Consider the following 12,989-nt stretch of genomic DNA (forward strand, 5'->3'; position numbering starts at 1 on the left):
AGGCGAGAAGATGTCAACAAAGTCAAGTCAGAGAGTAGGAAGAGAAGAGAGAAAACTCACGTTCTCCAGCCGCACCGAGACGAGTGTTGAAGAAGTTGTTTCCACTTCCATCGGCGGAACGGTACTTTGATTTCCCGACGTAGGAGATCGGAGGGTGTTGGAGATTGTTCCAGAGCAAACGGATGAAAGCGTTTTCGAGAGTATCGCCAATTTTCGAATCGGGAGGAAGAGAGTAGAGCAAGACGATGACCTACGCGATCGAGGGAGAAGGAATGTTAGCTCACTGAAGAGTGGGTAGACTGGAGAGAGACTTGCCGATTCTAAGAGCATTTTACGATCATCCATTCCAGCGCTCTCATGAGCGACAGCGACGTTCGCAGCAGCGATCGCATCCTACTCGTCGAACTACCTTTCAGCCTCTATGCTCAAGAGACACTAAGAGGAGCTCAGACGAACCTTGACGTAAGTGTGAGAAGTCAACATCTCCTTGAGGTTCGACCACGGATCTTGTTGAGGTGCTCCGATCATTCCACCCAATTGACCTTGTCCACCGAATCCAAACTTGGTGTGATCTTCTCCTTCGATCGCGAGTTGAGCGACATGGATTGCCTAGGTTTACAAAGAGAGACGAACGGTAAACCGAGGAAGACCGAGAAGAAGAGGTTCGAGCGAGTTAGCTTATCTCTCCCCTCCCCCCCTTGTTCTCCCGTGAGTGAAGGGAGAGTGTGAAACTCACAGTAGTAGCGATCCCTTTCGCAGTTTGATAGAGAGAAGAAGTAGGAGTATGGCGAGACGAGAGGGGAGTCGAAGAGGATGAGGAAAGGGGAGAAGTTTCTTGTGGTTGTCCCCACGACGATGGGGCAGAGGGAGCTCCTTCAGACATTGTTCTGTTTGATATACGAGTAGCTGTGTGTGGTTAGCGAGAGGGGGGGAAGGGGGAGAAGTGTGAAGAGAAGAGGAGAAAGAGAGAAGAGAGAGAGACGAAACGGTTTTGTGCTGCGAGTCATCTGATCAAGGTTCAGTCCCTTTTCGACTCCGAGGACGTTCCGGTCCCACCTCCTGTCTCATCCTTTCCCTCTTCGTTGACAACACCTCGGGAGTCGAGCGACAGCTTCGTAGCTTCAAGACACGGGGAGAAAAGGCCATCGAAGTGAACTTTCCTTCTCATCTTCCTCCTCCTTCTTCCCACCTTGTATCCTGTAAGAGGTCTGATCGCAAGAGCTTCGTCATCCTTCGGACGAGACGGGGCGAGGGCGAGGCGGTGTTTCCAACGGTCGTTCACAAAGAATGTCCCGATACGAGGGCCCGAGCGGAATGGTTGGGATCGCTTCTTCGGATTCATCTCTCCGCTGACCCTGTCCAGCACTCATCAGTATGTTGACGAGGAGGAAAGTTGGAGCGAAAGAGGAGGCTCACCCATGGACCAGCACGACGAAACCCCGATCAGAATAGACAATCGAGCTCTTCCCTCTCCTTCCGCCTCTCTCTTCTCCGTTCCCCTGAGAATTGACAGATAAGCAGAAGCTTCATTCCACGTACGAACTTACTTCCTCGATCAAATCCAATGAGTACAACAACAAAAACCTGAACATAATATATAAAAACCTTCGAATCCTCTCCTTTTTTGTGTTCAGAACTCTCCTTCGTAGTGTTTCAATCCTTGGGTTCTCTCTATTGAATGACCCGCATCGGCAGAGAACCAGGACTTGAGGTTTTTGTTGAGTTCGATCGTGACGACTGAAAACGAGAGAGAGAAAGTCAGTCTCTCCTCCTCTTTTGAGAAAAGAAAAAGAGAGGGGGTCGGACTCACCATCGAGATTGAGACCCTGAGAAAATGAAAAGAAAGGGTCAGCATGGAGAGATTCAGAGAGAGCAAAAGAGAGAAAACTCACCATAGTATGAGCGATAAATTCACTCACCTGAGTATTCTCCACACACCCTTTCAACCCGGTCGAATTATGTCCATACGCATACAAATTGACATCGACTCCCGAGTGTCCCGCCGTAGACCATCCAACCTGAGCTCTTCTCGAAATCTGTCGTGATTCCCAACTTTCATCAGCTCGAATTCCTTCGAGGATGAAATGAGAGAGAGAGAATCAACTGACAGCGTCCGCTAAAACTCGATTCGCTTTGTAAGCGTCACTACGTTCTTTCCAGATCTCGTCGAGTTCTGAAGTTGCGACATCCAGGATTCCTAAGCCTTTCTCGTAAATTTCGGTTTCGATCCAGTCTCGAGTCGTCATGGGATAGCGATCAGCGATTTGTTTACCTAGGTGGGCGGTCGAGTGGGTTGCGTTCGATAGGACTTCAGGATACCTGTTCACAGTTACGAATGTCAGCTTTCTACTTCGCCCTTTCGCTCTTTCAGGAGAGAGACCCGAGGATGAAAAAGGAAGACTGACCACAAGTACTCAGGATAAACATCCGCCTTCAACTGTCTCCCAAGAGTCAATCCTCCAGTTTCGTGATCACTAACCGAAACCAACACGGTCGGAATCCCTTCTTGATCGTTTTGTTCCTTGACCCATTGTTTGACGTATTGAACGGTTTCGTAGTATGCGAGGACGTCGGAAAGATGAGCGATTGGATCGTTATTGTGTCTGAATCAGTCGAGGGTGAAACGAGTCAGCTCAATCTTGGTTTTCTTCATCTCTGCCCCGACATCGGGTTGAGACGAGGTCCGAAGTGGGGAGAAGGGGAGGAGCGGGAACGATGAGAGACAGAAAGAGATGAGACTCACGCAGCCATATCGATCCTAGCTCCTTCGATCATGACGAAAAACCCTTTCGCTTTCTCTCCTTTCCTTTTCAACCACTTCAATGCATGAGTTGTCCTACATCAATAGCCCAACCCATTTTCGAGTCAGATGAGAGCTACTATTTAGGAGATCACGAAGAGAGCAGGAGGGAAAGAAGAGAAACTCACATTTCTTTCAAGCTCGGTTGTTCATCGACCAAATGTTCCGTCCTCTGTCGATCAATCTCATAGTCCATGTGCTGTGAAGTCGACAAAACTCGTGAGAAGTCAATCCTCGTTCGAGTACTTCTCGAGAGAACTCCGGCACTCACATCGTTCCCAAAGAACCCAATCACCGATCTCTCCTTCGTATTCCCTCTTCCCGCTAATTCCTCATCCTTCCATTCCCTCAACCCTTTCATCCCCTCGACTACCCTGACTCCCTCGACCGCTTTCAATAAATCCTCGTTATCGGTTCTACAACTCCCCTTCGTCGAATTCCCTACGAAGAAACATCTCCCCCCTCCAAACGCTAAATCCACCGTCCTCCCCCTCCTCGCGCCTCCATCCCCTTCCGTTCCAGGGAGAAGGAACCTCGCGATTTCCGATTCGAGGTCCCGATCAACTACATGACTATAAAAACTCGCCGGAGTCGCATGAGTCAATCGGGAAGTCGTTACGATCCCGGTTGAGAAACCTTGTCGATGCGCAGATTCGAGGATCGTACCGCACGGGAGTTTCGAAGGGGTTACACCGATTGCGCCGTTGAAGGTTTTCAGGAGACAGGAGAGAGCGGTTGCACCGGCGGCGGAATCTGAACGAAAGATACGAGTCAGAGAGCTGCTACGAGAGTGAGATAGAAGGCAGGGAGGAACTGACCAGTGATGAGAGAATTCGAGGATCTTGTCTAAGCGCAATTGCAAACTCAATCGGATCAGTTCCCTCCCTCGTTCCTGCCTCTTTCCACTGAGGCTAAGCAGGGAGCTGAGGACTCACTCTAGAACTTCCCACCAATATATCATCCAACGGTGTCCCACCTCCTCCATCCCAAAACTCTTTCTCCAATCCCGCCCAAACACTCTCATTCAACAAACTTCTCCGTTCTCCTGTTGTACTTAGTATTGTTGTCGAATTCGTATCATATAGATACCTTAGATAAGTTCTCGCAAACGTTTCCGATGCTGGACCTGTGCGTGCTCCAACTCTCGAAAGTCATCAACTTTCCTCCTTTTCAGACGAGAGCGGATGAAAGCAGAGAGATGGAAACCGCACCCATTCCATCCGAGATCATGAGTACAACCTGTACTTTTGGTTGTCCATTAAACCTCGTAAACAACGCCAACACCTGAGTCGCGACGTAGGCAAACCCAAACAAACTGAATAAACCCCCTATAACTAACTTTGGATGTCGAGGTCTCTTTGCGGGTTGGGAACGAGCGAGAGAGACGGCGGCACGGGAAGGGATAGAGATCGTGTAATGTGAGGGACGAGGTGCGTCGGGAGAGGGAGAGGAGGAGGAAGGAACTCCTCTCTCGGAAGAGGGATCGGGTGGGTAGGAATGGAGTAGAAGGGAAGAGGCGGCTGAGTCTAGGGAGGAACGTCGAGAGTCGGGGTGCTTCAGATCATCTTCTTCGGCGGTTTCCTGGGAGCAGAGGAAGTGAAAAGAGAGGCCGACGTGTGAGCGAGTGGGGGTCTCATGGAAAAGAGGAAGGGGAGAGAGCTTACCTCGTCTAGGATGAATTGGGGAGGTGTACGAGGTCTAGACATCCCCGTATACCTTGATTTCTCGATGTTGTTGCGAAGTGAGGAAGAGTTGCAGATCAAGAGATTCTCGTCTGAGTTTCTCCCTCCTCCTCCTCACTTTCGATCCTCGATAACATCCTTATCACTCGCACGAGCTCCACAGTAGTTGTAGTCCGCCCAGCCTCGATCACCGACACCCTTCTATACCAACTCCCTACTCTCTCCTTGACTCGTTCGATTCTCTCTCCACAGCAATGCCTTATCAACTCTGCGTCCTCGGATGCGGTACCATGGGAATCGCGATCCTTTCCGGTATAATCGACAACCTCTCTTCCCCTAACCAATCCAACCCCTCCCTCTCTTCCGACGACTCCGCTCCATCAACTCCGATGGGTTCCCTCATCCTCCCTCCCAACCACAACCCCGAGTCCCTTCCGAATCGTTTCATCTGTACCGTGAACCGTTTGGAATCCGTCAAGAAACTTCGACGAACTTTCTCCGACCAACTCTCTTCGGGAGTTAAAATTGATATTCGACAAGCCTCTGAAAACGTTCGTTCAGTGAAAGAGAGTGATGTAGTGTTATTGTGTTGTAAACCACAATTGGCGGAAAGTTTATTGGTACAAGAGGGAATGGAGGAAGCTTTGGAAGGGAAATTATTGATTTCGATTTTAGCGGGTACTACGATTAAAATGATGAAAAGTTGGGTACCTTCTTCGTGTACTGTCGTACGAGTTATGCCGAATACTCCTTCCAAAGTACGTTCATCTTCTTCTCAGCAAGACGAAGGAAGAAAGCTGACGTGAAAGGTGAGAGTAGATTCGAGAAGGAATGACCGTCGTTTCATCCCTCGATCCTTCGGACCCTCAAACTCCCGTACAACGTGATATTCTCATGGCTCTCTTCACTCCTCTAGGGAAATGTCGTTTCATGGATGAAAAAGTACCCTTCTTCTTTTCTCTCTCCTCTCCCGTCTTCCTCGAGCACTGACCCGGATTCGGTGCGAGTTGTGTAGCATTTCGACGCCGTTACAGCCGTATGTGGATCGGGACCTGCATTCGTATGTCTAGTATTAGAAGCGATGGCGGATGGTGGAGTCATGATGGGTTTACCGAGAGGTGAAGCTCTAGAACTCGCTGCTCAAAGTAACGTTCTCCTCCTCATCCCCTTCTCTCTCCGCACCGCACGATTGCTGACGAGTCGAAGAGTGGGAGTTGTGATAGCTATGCAAGGTGCCGCAAGAATGGTCCTTCAGACAGGAATTCATCCTGCAGCTTTGAAAGATTCCGTTACCAGTACGTCCAGCCTCCCTCCCCATCTCTCACTTCCTCTCGTTTTGAGTCCAAGCTGATGGGTGGATGGTTGGGTTGAACGCGCGTGAAATTAGCTCCAGGAGGATGTACGATCGCAGGATTGTTGGCGTTGGAAGATGGGAAAGTTCGATCGACGGTCGCGAGATGTATTCAGGCGACTACGGAACATGCTGCTGGACTCGGAAAGAAATAGAGAAAGGGGATGTATCTTATACGAACGAGGATAGAAAGAAATCAAGGGTTTCGTCGGAGGGAGCTTGGGGACGAACAAAAGGATTCTCGTCGAGAGAATTTTCAGGTTGTAGAGGGAAATAGAATTGATCAGAGTATCGTTCCTTCTCCAATCTCCGGTCTTACACGCGCAAATAGATTGATGAGTGAGAGTGATCAGAGATTGAACTCGAGACGAAACTCTTCGATACTGGCTCTCGCGACGATTGATTCTGAATTGATAAGATTAAGATTGACGACAACAATTTCGGTTTCTATATGCTATGCTATGCTATGCAACTGCCCTCTCTTCCCTCAACCTTCTATGAAGCCGCTCTCATACTCTTCGGCAATGGTTTGATTTTCCCACTCCTCAACATTTCCTCTACCTCTTTCCTCTTCTCCCCCTCTTGCATCCCCTTCACTAATTCCTGCACTACTCCCGTCAACACCGGTCCCGCTCCTCCACCTCCTTCTGTCGTATCAGCCAACCCTGTCCATTCCTGACAACCAATCCTCCAATCAACGATTCCATCCCCTCTAGTTTCCCCCAAATTGATCAATCCAACCTCTTTTCCTTCTTCTTTAGCTTGTCTCACTAACCTAAACGCACTAAACGTAGCCAATGAACTACCCACTACCAATACCCTATCCGCTTCTTTGATGAGTCTCTCCGATTGTCTCCTAATGATGGGTTCGAGAGATTCTCCGAAAAAAGTTACTCGAGGTTTCATCAATTTCTCGCCGCAGGAAGAACACTCCGGAACGAGGAAATCTTCGTAGCGAATGTTGGGACCTAATTCGATATCTCCATCAGGGTTCAGTTTCTCTTCTCGAGTGGTACCGAGTTGGAGAGAATCGGAATAAGAGGCCCATTCAGGGTTGAGAGCGCTCAGTCGATCTTGGAATGCGTCACGACCGGTAGGGGCGTGACAAGATAGACAGTGCGCGTGACGGAGGGTACCGTGGAGTTCGAGGATGGGGGGGTCGAGAGGAGGGAGAGGAGAATCAGGAGATGTCGAGGGAGCGATCGTAGGGGGAGAGAGATAGGTCGAGAGATCTTTCGAGTGAGCTTTACTGTCGACGAACAAGAGTGTGAGTAAGTGAGGGTGGACAGGAAGAGAGATAATACGAACTGGTGAAGACCATCGACGTTTTGAGTGATTATGGATGAAACTAAATTCATCTTCATGAGTGCGCTGAGCGCATAATGAGTCGGATTACTTTCTGCTACTCGAACTGGTGGATATCCTCTGGGTGTATTGCTTCAACGTCAGTCTCGCGTCAAGGCAAAGAGAGATAATAGAGCTCGAAAACACCCACAAATAAGATCTCGCCCAATACCGTCTCCTATGTTTCTCATCCTCCAGAAACTCTCCATAAAAGATCGGTCGATGTTTTCTAATCGTATACGTTCCTTCCGGTCCTCTATAAGCCTGTCAGAACCATCCAGCATATCCATCTCAGTTTTCATTCTCTTTGCTCCAAAGAACGATTCGGAGAGATGTAGTATGGGATGTGAACTGACCCTGATCCCGGAATCAACACTAACCCCCGCTCCAGTCAAGATACAAGTCTTCCCACCGTCTCCTCTCGTCAAGAAGGATTTGACGAGGTTGATACTTTCTGCGAGCGAGATCTTTGGTGCAGGTGGGAACGCGCCTTCGATCAAACCGGGAACTCGAATCTTCTCCAAGAGGGTACGTTTCGTGCTCATTTCTCCTTGACTAGCGAGGGGCGAGAGAAGCGGGATGTGGCGGAACGAGCAGAGGGGGGAAAGGAGAGGAGAGAGGAAAACGAGAGAGGTTGAGATCGGTCGCACGGTCTATCGGGTGCGGAAGGGAGTCTAGTGAGTATCCGAACGAGCTGAATCCTAGTCGGTAAGTGATGTGGAAGAGGAAGAAGAGATCAGAAACTTTTGGCGATCATCTCCCTTCCTCTCTCCAAAGACTCACACGCGCCGTTCCTCCTTCCAGACACATCCGCGCACACCTACAGCCAACATGGTACGCCCTCTTTCATTCCCGCGCGCGTCCTAGTTCTCGTCCTGATTTTTCCTTCAACCTCTTTTTCTTTCATCAACCATTCCCTCATCTCCTCCCTCGTACGCGCACAACTGAATGTAGGGTAACGGAGCCAAAGCGCAACAAAAACAAGCGAAGAACGCTGCGGCCGCAAAGAAAGGTCCTTCTTCTCAACTCGCTGCTGTACGCTCTCTCTCCCTTCTCTCTCCTCCTCTCTTTCCCGGAGACTGATAGTTGGGACGGGATGATGTAGAACAAGGCATCCTTGACGTTGAAGTGTAAAGTCTGCATGTCACCTTTCATGGGGTGAGCACTCTCTCTCTTTCCCATTCGTTTTCTCTTTCGGAGAGAGGAACTGATGGTTGCGAGGACTGGGTACAGTACGGCAAGGGCACCTCAATTAGAAGAACACGCGAGCAACAAGGTAAGCTCCTCTCTCGCTCCCCTCCTCCAACGCGAGAGGGAGAACTGATCTTGAGGTTTTGCGTTTTTTGTTGACAGCATTCGAAAACTCTTGCGGATTGTTTCCCCGACTTTAAGCCTTAATTTGAGTTCAGCGGACAGCGTTAGTCGGTTGGTGGACACTTTACGAGAGCATAGAACGGTAGAGCGAGGGCAGGGGGGGGGGGGTAGGGGCTGTTGTTTCGAATACACTTAATTTTCTTTCTCTTCTCAAACTTAGACCATCCTCTCGGATCATGCATTGGGCATTCACACTCCTTCATTGTCTCCCAGTCGTTCGTCAGATTGAGTTGACAGAGAGGTAGCGAGGAAGCGAGAGAAGGGAGAAAGAGAGTAAATTGCGATAACGTTTTCCGAAACGATGTGTTATGCGATAGCTGGGAGTAAAAAACGATAGTAATAAATCAACGACAGTAAGATGATAGAGCCCATGAGAGAGATGTTGAGTAAAAACAGGGTAGAGAGAAAACTGGTCGAGCGAGAGAGAGGGGGAGAAAGAGAACCGAGAATGAAAGGGGATGGGAAACGGCGTCAAAAGGAAAGGGTAGGAAAATGAGTGTCTGTGAAGGTAACGGAGTCGGGGAGAGAGAAGGGAGTAAGAGGGGAGGGAAAAGTCGGGAGAAAAAATCGAGAGAAAGAGGGTTCGATAATCCGAGTAAGATCGAGTATCGAAGATGAGGTGAGAGAGGGCGGAGGCGAAGAAGTATAAGCGAAGGCGAGAAAGTGGAGGGGGAAAGGAATGAGAGAAGCGAGAAACGAGGTCGATTTGATTGAGCTCGTTCCGTCGATTTATTCCGTATCGACCTCCTCCTCTCCAACCGACTCAATCTCGATCTCCCCTTCATCATCCGTCGTCAATCCATCTTCCTCAATCTCTCCGATCCCCAGTCCTAATCCGATCAATCCTCCTGCTCCATCTTGAGCGTTTCCAGGGTTCATTCCGATGACTCCGAAATTCAATAATCCTCTCTTAATTCCAACTTCCTCCTCTTCTTCCTCCGTCGTAGCAGGATCCGTTCCTGTCGTCGTCGTCGTAGTAGGAGGAGGAGGGACGATTTGACCCTTGACCTGGAGACCTCCTCGTTGAGCCAATTCCTTCTGCATCAACCTCTTGATCCGTTCCTTCTTGACTTGTTCGTCTAAATCGCGTTGTTTATCTCGTTTGATCGCGTAGATACGTTGTTTAGATTCGGGGGAGAGGTCAGAGGGGAGAGGACCTTGAGAGGGTTTGAATTTCGTTAAGGAGGCGGCGAGGGTAGGATCGGAGGACGCGAGGAGGGGAGTACCTACTCTCACAAAGGGAGTGACGACGAGGAGTTAGTTGAGAGGAGAGGGAGATGGGAGAGGAGGAAGGGAGACACACCTCCGAGACCGGTAACGAGGAGAGCTTTGAGTTGAGATTTCTTGGAATCCCATGCGATCAAGTACTCGACCTGTTCCTCGCACGCATTTCGGGTCAGTTTCGAGGACCAGCTAGAGAGAGGAAAGAGTGAAAGACTCACAACTTCTTCAGAAACGAGGAATCGATGACCTCTCGGAATCTCCAAATTCGTATAATGAGTCCAAACTATCCTCCTCTCTCTCTCATCAGCTCTCTTCCTTCCCCCACTCATTCGCTCAGATACAGAAAGGAAAAGAAAGGGGAGACTCACCGTCCTCACCAGGAACTCTCGACTGATCCAAAATGAACCCCCAACCTTTATTCCCATCGAAGAATTTACAAATTCCCCAACTCCGAACGCTTCCGCATCGTTTAGCGTGTTCCTCAGCGCAGAGACGAACGAGAGATTTCTTCTTTCGACGAATCCCTCCCGAGGAAGCGAGGAGTGCGTCGAAACCGGTGAACGAGAGAGGTTTGAGGTAACCTCCATCGGGATTTGGGGAAGTTGAGGCAGTCGTAGAGGGGGAGATGAAAGAGAACCCATTCGAGGAAGAGGAGGAGGAAGAGGAACCGAAAGATAGAGAAGGGGAGAGAGAAGTTGAGCTTGAATCGCGAGCGGCGAGGTCCGGGATTGAATTGGGAGAAGGGGCGAGTTGAAAATCGAACGTTGGGGGAACAATTCCTCCTCCTTCGGGGAGCGAGAGGAGAGGGGGAGGAATCGGCATGACGACGGGTCCGGGGAAGTAAGAGTTCGAGTTAAGAGGTTGAACGGGAGGTGGAACGAAGGGGAATCCGTTCAAGTTTGGAGTCGTCGAGGAAGCAGGATCGAAGAGATGAAGAGGAGGAAGAGCAGCCGAGAACTCATTCATCGTTGAGAGAGGGGGAGAAGAAGACGAATAGAATTGAGGTTGAACGGGAGGAGGAGGAGGAGCGAAAGGAGGAGGAGCGAACCAAGCGCTCAAAGGATGAGGGAAACTCGTCGTATTGATTCGATGTTGACCCTCGTTGTACTCGTTCAAATACCTCCTCGCCGCGGGGGAAAGTTTCGGATCCATCGCGTCGAGAGCTCGAGGGAAACTCGAATCGGCTTCAGAAACGAAACTCATGTTGTTGAAATCTTCCGAAGAGGCGAAACTTTGATCCTCGATTCCTCTTCCTCGAGATCGACCACGCAAGGGAGTCGAAGCGGCCGAAGAAGGTGCCGAAGAGATCGGGTAAGGAGTCGATTCGCCAGGACTTTGGTCCATCGCGTAGACGAGTTCTTCGTAGGATGTCAAATTGTCAAATTTCGCCAATTCATGCACGAGAGCTTGAGGAGCAGGGATCATCCACGATGGTGGGTTTGGTGGAGCGACTCCTCGACTTGCGATCGGGGGAGAATTGAAGAAATTGTCTTGTTCAATCGAAGAAGTCGGAGGAACCCAATTCGATCGACGACCTGGGATCCCCCCAGGGGGTAGAATACTGATCAATCGAGGCGATAGCAGAGCAGGTTAGCATACAGTGGCGGGCGAGAGCGGGAGAGGAGAAGGGAGAGTAGAGATTGCATGAACTCACTCGGTAGATCTAGACATGTGCCTTTCGAGTGAGAGTGAGAGCGAGTAAGAATGGGTAGATAGGGAAGAAAACGAGGTAGTGAAAGACTGTAGGTGAGTGAGGTAGGAAAGGCGTTTGGGCGAAAGGGAGTAAGAAAGGGGTGAGAAGTGAGATGGAGGAGAGGAAGAGAGAGAAGAGAGAGAGAGAGCAACCGTCGAAGCGACTCGTCGACCGTTGGAAAGCTTCGGAGAACTTGGGAGCTCACTGAGACCTTTTTCGACTCGAGTAAATGCGTTCTTGACTTTCGATTTCTGATTGACCTCTTCCATCTTACTCGCTCCCTCGTCCTCTATACTCACACAGTAGCTCATTACGACCTTCAGAGTCGAAAGGTAGTCGATGAATGCGGTTTGACGCGTCGATCGACATCGCGTTGAGTTGATATCGATTCTGACTTCTTTCTCTTTCGCATTCATCCATGCTGCAATTCTGGTTCGCGACGAGAGACCGTAGAGCGAGTTGAGGCGAGTCAGCTATCATGCTTTGCACGGCAACAGGGATGGACGACGAACGGACTGACCTCTTTGAGCTGTGAAGTCGATTCTTCGTTTCGGTCCGGGTCTGTGTTTCCCGTTCTTGCTCTGTGTCTTGCAATGTATTGCCGTGGAGTTGACGGCGACACCGTCCTACCCGAGAGTCGTAACGAGCAGAGCTGTGCCGCTGGGGGTACCGGTCAGCTTCTTCACGAAAACGAGCTTGACTGAATGAACGATTTTTGCTTTTTGAGCTGTTTGGCTTGGTTCCTCGTAAATCGCGCGGAATCTCCAGTCGATCGGTTTACTGAGGTCCTTTCCTACTTGATGAAGGACTGGGGAAGCGCCTCGAAGGGTGAAAGAGGTAGAACGACGGAAAAAGGAGATGAAAAGGAAGAAAAAGGTCACTCTCAGGGTAAGCTTGCTGTTCCAATCGGTGTTAGAGTACCGTCTGTACCTCCAGTACAAGTTCTGTGACTTGGAACCGTTGGCGAGGTCGAGAGGAGTCGATTTTCGCGGTTTCGTCGATTTTCATTTTCCGTCACATTCGTCCAAGCCCTCCAGAGCATGCAGGAGTATACGAGTCGCGTCCGAAGCTAGCCGAGGACCTCGAACAACCTCAACGCTGCAGTATCGAAAGGTTTGCCGAGTTTGAAGTGATTGGAAGGAGGGAGAGAATCAGTCGCGAAACTCTTCCCTTTCACCTTTCCTCGACAACTCTCGATTGCGACCTATACAAATCCAACGACTAGTCAATTCGTCGAATAGGTCGCCCGCGTAGCGCACAGTGAAAGATCACTGCTTCACTCGAATCGATTACCTCATCTCTACCTCGACATCGGAGCCGTACCACGCCTTCATTCGACCTGAATTTGACTTGAACCACTAGTGTAAGCTCTTGAATTTCACCTGAGCTCGAGAGGGAACCGGTTAAGGGATGATGGGACCAGAATGCGTCCTCTGAACGAGAGTGATCTAAGATCAATGTTTAGGGAGAATCGAAGGCTACACTGGAGCATCTAGGCAGACGCAGAGTCTGAACAAGGGG

The 12,989-nt window shown here is 49.9% G+C and overlaps 6 protein-coding genes across 6 annotated transcripts; 2 read left to right on the top strand and 4 right to left on the bottom strand.

The window, feature by feature from the left end:
- Positions 1–60: 60 nt before the first annotated feature.
- JCM6883_003287 (uncharacterized protein) lies at positions 61–883 on the bottom strand (the record flags this gene model as incomplete). The annotated part of the gene is made up of 4 exons (XM_076634272.1): positions 61–250; positions 316–393; positions 457–609; positions 737–883. Coding segments are annotated over 4 exons (568 nt in total), but the record flags the coding sequence as incomplete, so codon positions are not given.
- A 747-nt stretch (positions 884–1,630) lies between these two features.
- On the bottom strand, positions 1,631–4,506 carry JCM6883_003288 (alkaline phosphatase; the record flags this gene model as incomplete). Its single annotated transcript, XM_076634273.1, has 12 exons — positions 1,631–1,737; positions 1,811–1,826; positions 1,893–2,036; positions 2,109–2,319; positions 2,406–2,603; positions 2,744–2,836; positions 2,929–2,999; positions 3,072–3,553; positions 3,619–3,646; positions 3,736–3,926; positions 4,012–4,381; positions 4,465–4,506. The coding sequence occupies 12 exons, from the start codon at positions 4,504–4,506 to the stop codon at positions 1,631–1,633; spliced, it is 1,953 nt and encodes a 650-aa protein (XP_076485706.1).
- A 230-nt stretch (positions 4,507–4,736) lies between these two features.
- Positions 4,737–5,988, top strand: PRO3 (pyrroline-5-carboxylate reductase; the record flags this gene model as incomplete). Its single annotated transcript, XM_076634274.1, has 5 exons — positions 4,737–5,240; positions 5,302–5,424; positions 5,498–5,627; positions 5,706–5,777; positions 5,870–5,988. 5 exons carry the CDS (start codon positions 4,737–4,739, stop codon positions 5,986–5,988), a joined length of 948 nt encoding a protein of 315 aa, XP_076485707.1.
- A 340-nt stretch (positions 5,989–6,328) lies between these two features.
- JCM6883_003290 (uncharacterized protein) lies at positions 6,329–7,722 on the bottom strand (the record flags this gene model as incomplete). The annotated part of the gene is made up of 4 exons (XM_076634275.1): positions 6,329–7,082; positions 7,142–7,258; positions 7,329–7,441; positions 7,534–7,722. 4 exons carry the CDS (start codon positions 7,720–7,722, stop codon positions 6,329–6,331), a joined length of 1,173 nt encoding a protein of 390 aa, XP_076485708.1.
- A 286-nt stretch (positions 7,723–8,008) lies between these two features.
- On the top strand, positions 8,009–8,575 carry JCM6883_003291 (uncharacterized protein; the record flags this gene model as incomplete). The annotated part of the gene is made up of 5 exons (XM_076634276.1): positions 8,009–8,011; positions 8,132–8,212; positions 8,283–8,335; positions 8,411–8,453; positions 8,531–8,575. 5 exons carry the CDS (start codon positions 8,009–8,011, stop codon positions 8,573–8,575), a joined length of 225 nt encoding a protein of 74 aa, XP_076485709.1.
- Positions 8,576–9,280: 705 nt separating this feature from the next.
- Positions 9,281–11,446, bottom strand: JCM6883_003292 (cold-shock protein; the record flags this gene model as incomplete). Its single annotated transcript, XM_076634277.1, has 5 exons — positions 9,281–9,777; positions 9,855–9,924; positions 9,994–10,058; positions 10,144–11,336; positions 11,430–11,446. The coding sequence occupies 5 exons, from the start codon at positions 11,444–11,446 to the stop codon at positions 9,281–9,283; spliced, it is 1,842 nt and encodes a 613-aa protein (XP_076485710.1).
- Positions 11,447–12,989: the final 1,543 nt, after the last annotated feature.

Source organism: Sporobolomyces salmoneus (genome assembly GCF_050403485.1).
Source record: "Sporobolomyces salmoneus JCM6883 DNA, S_salmoneus_JCM6883_v1_ctg56, whole genome shotgun sequence".
In the NCBI taxonomy this organism is placed as follows: Eukaryota; Fungi; Basidiomycota; class Microbotryomycetes; order Sporidiobolales; family Sporidiobolaceae; genus Sporobolomyces; species Sporobolomyces salmoneus.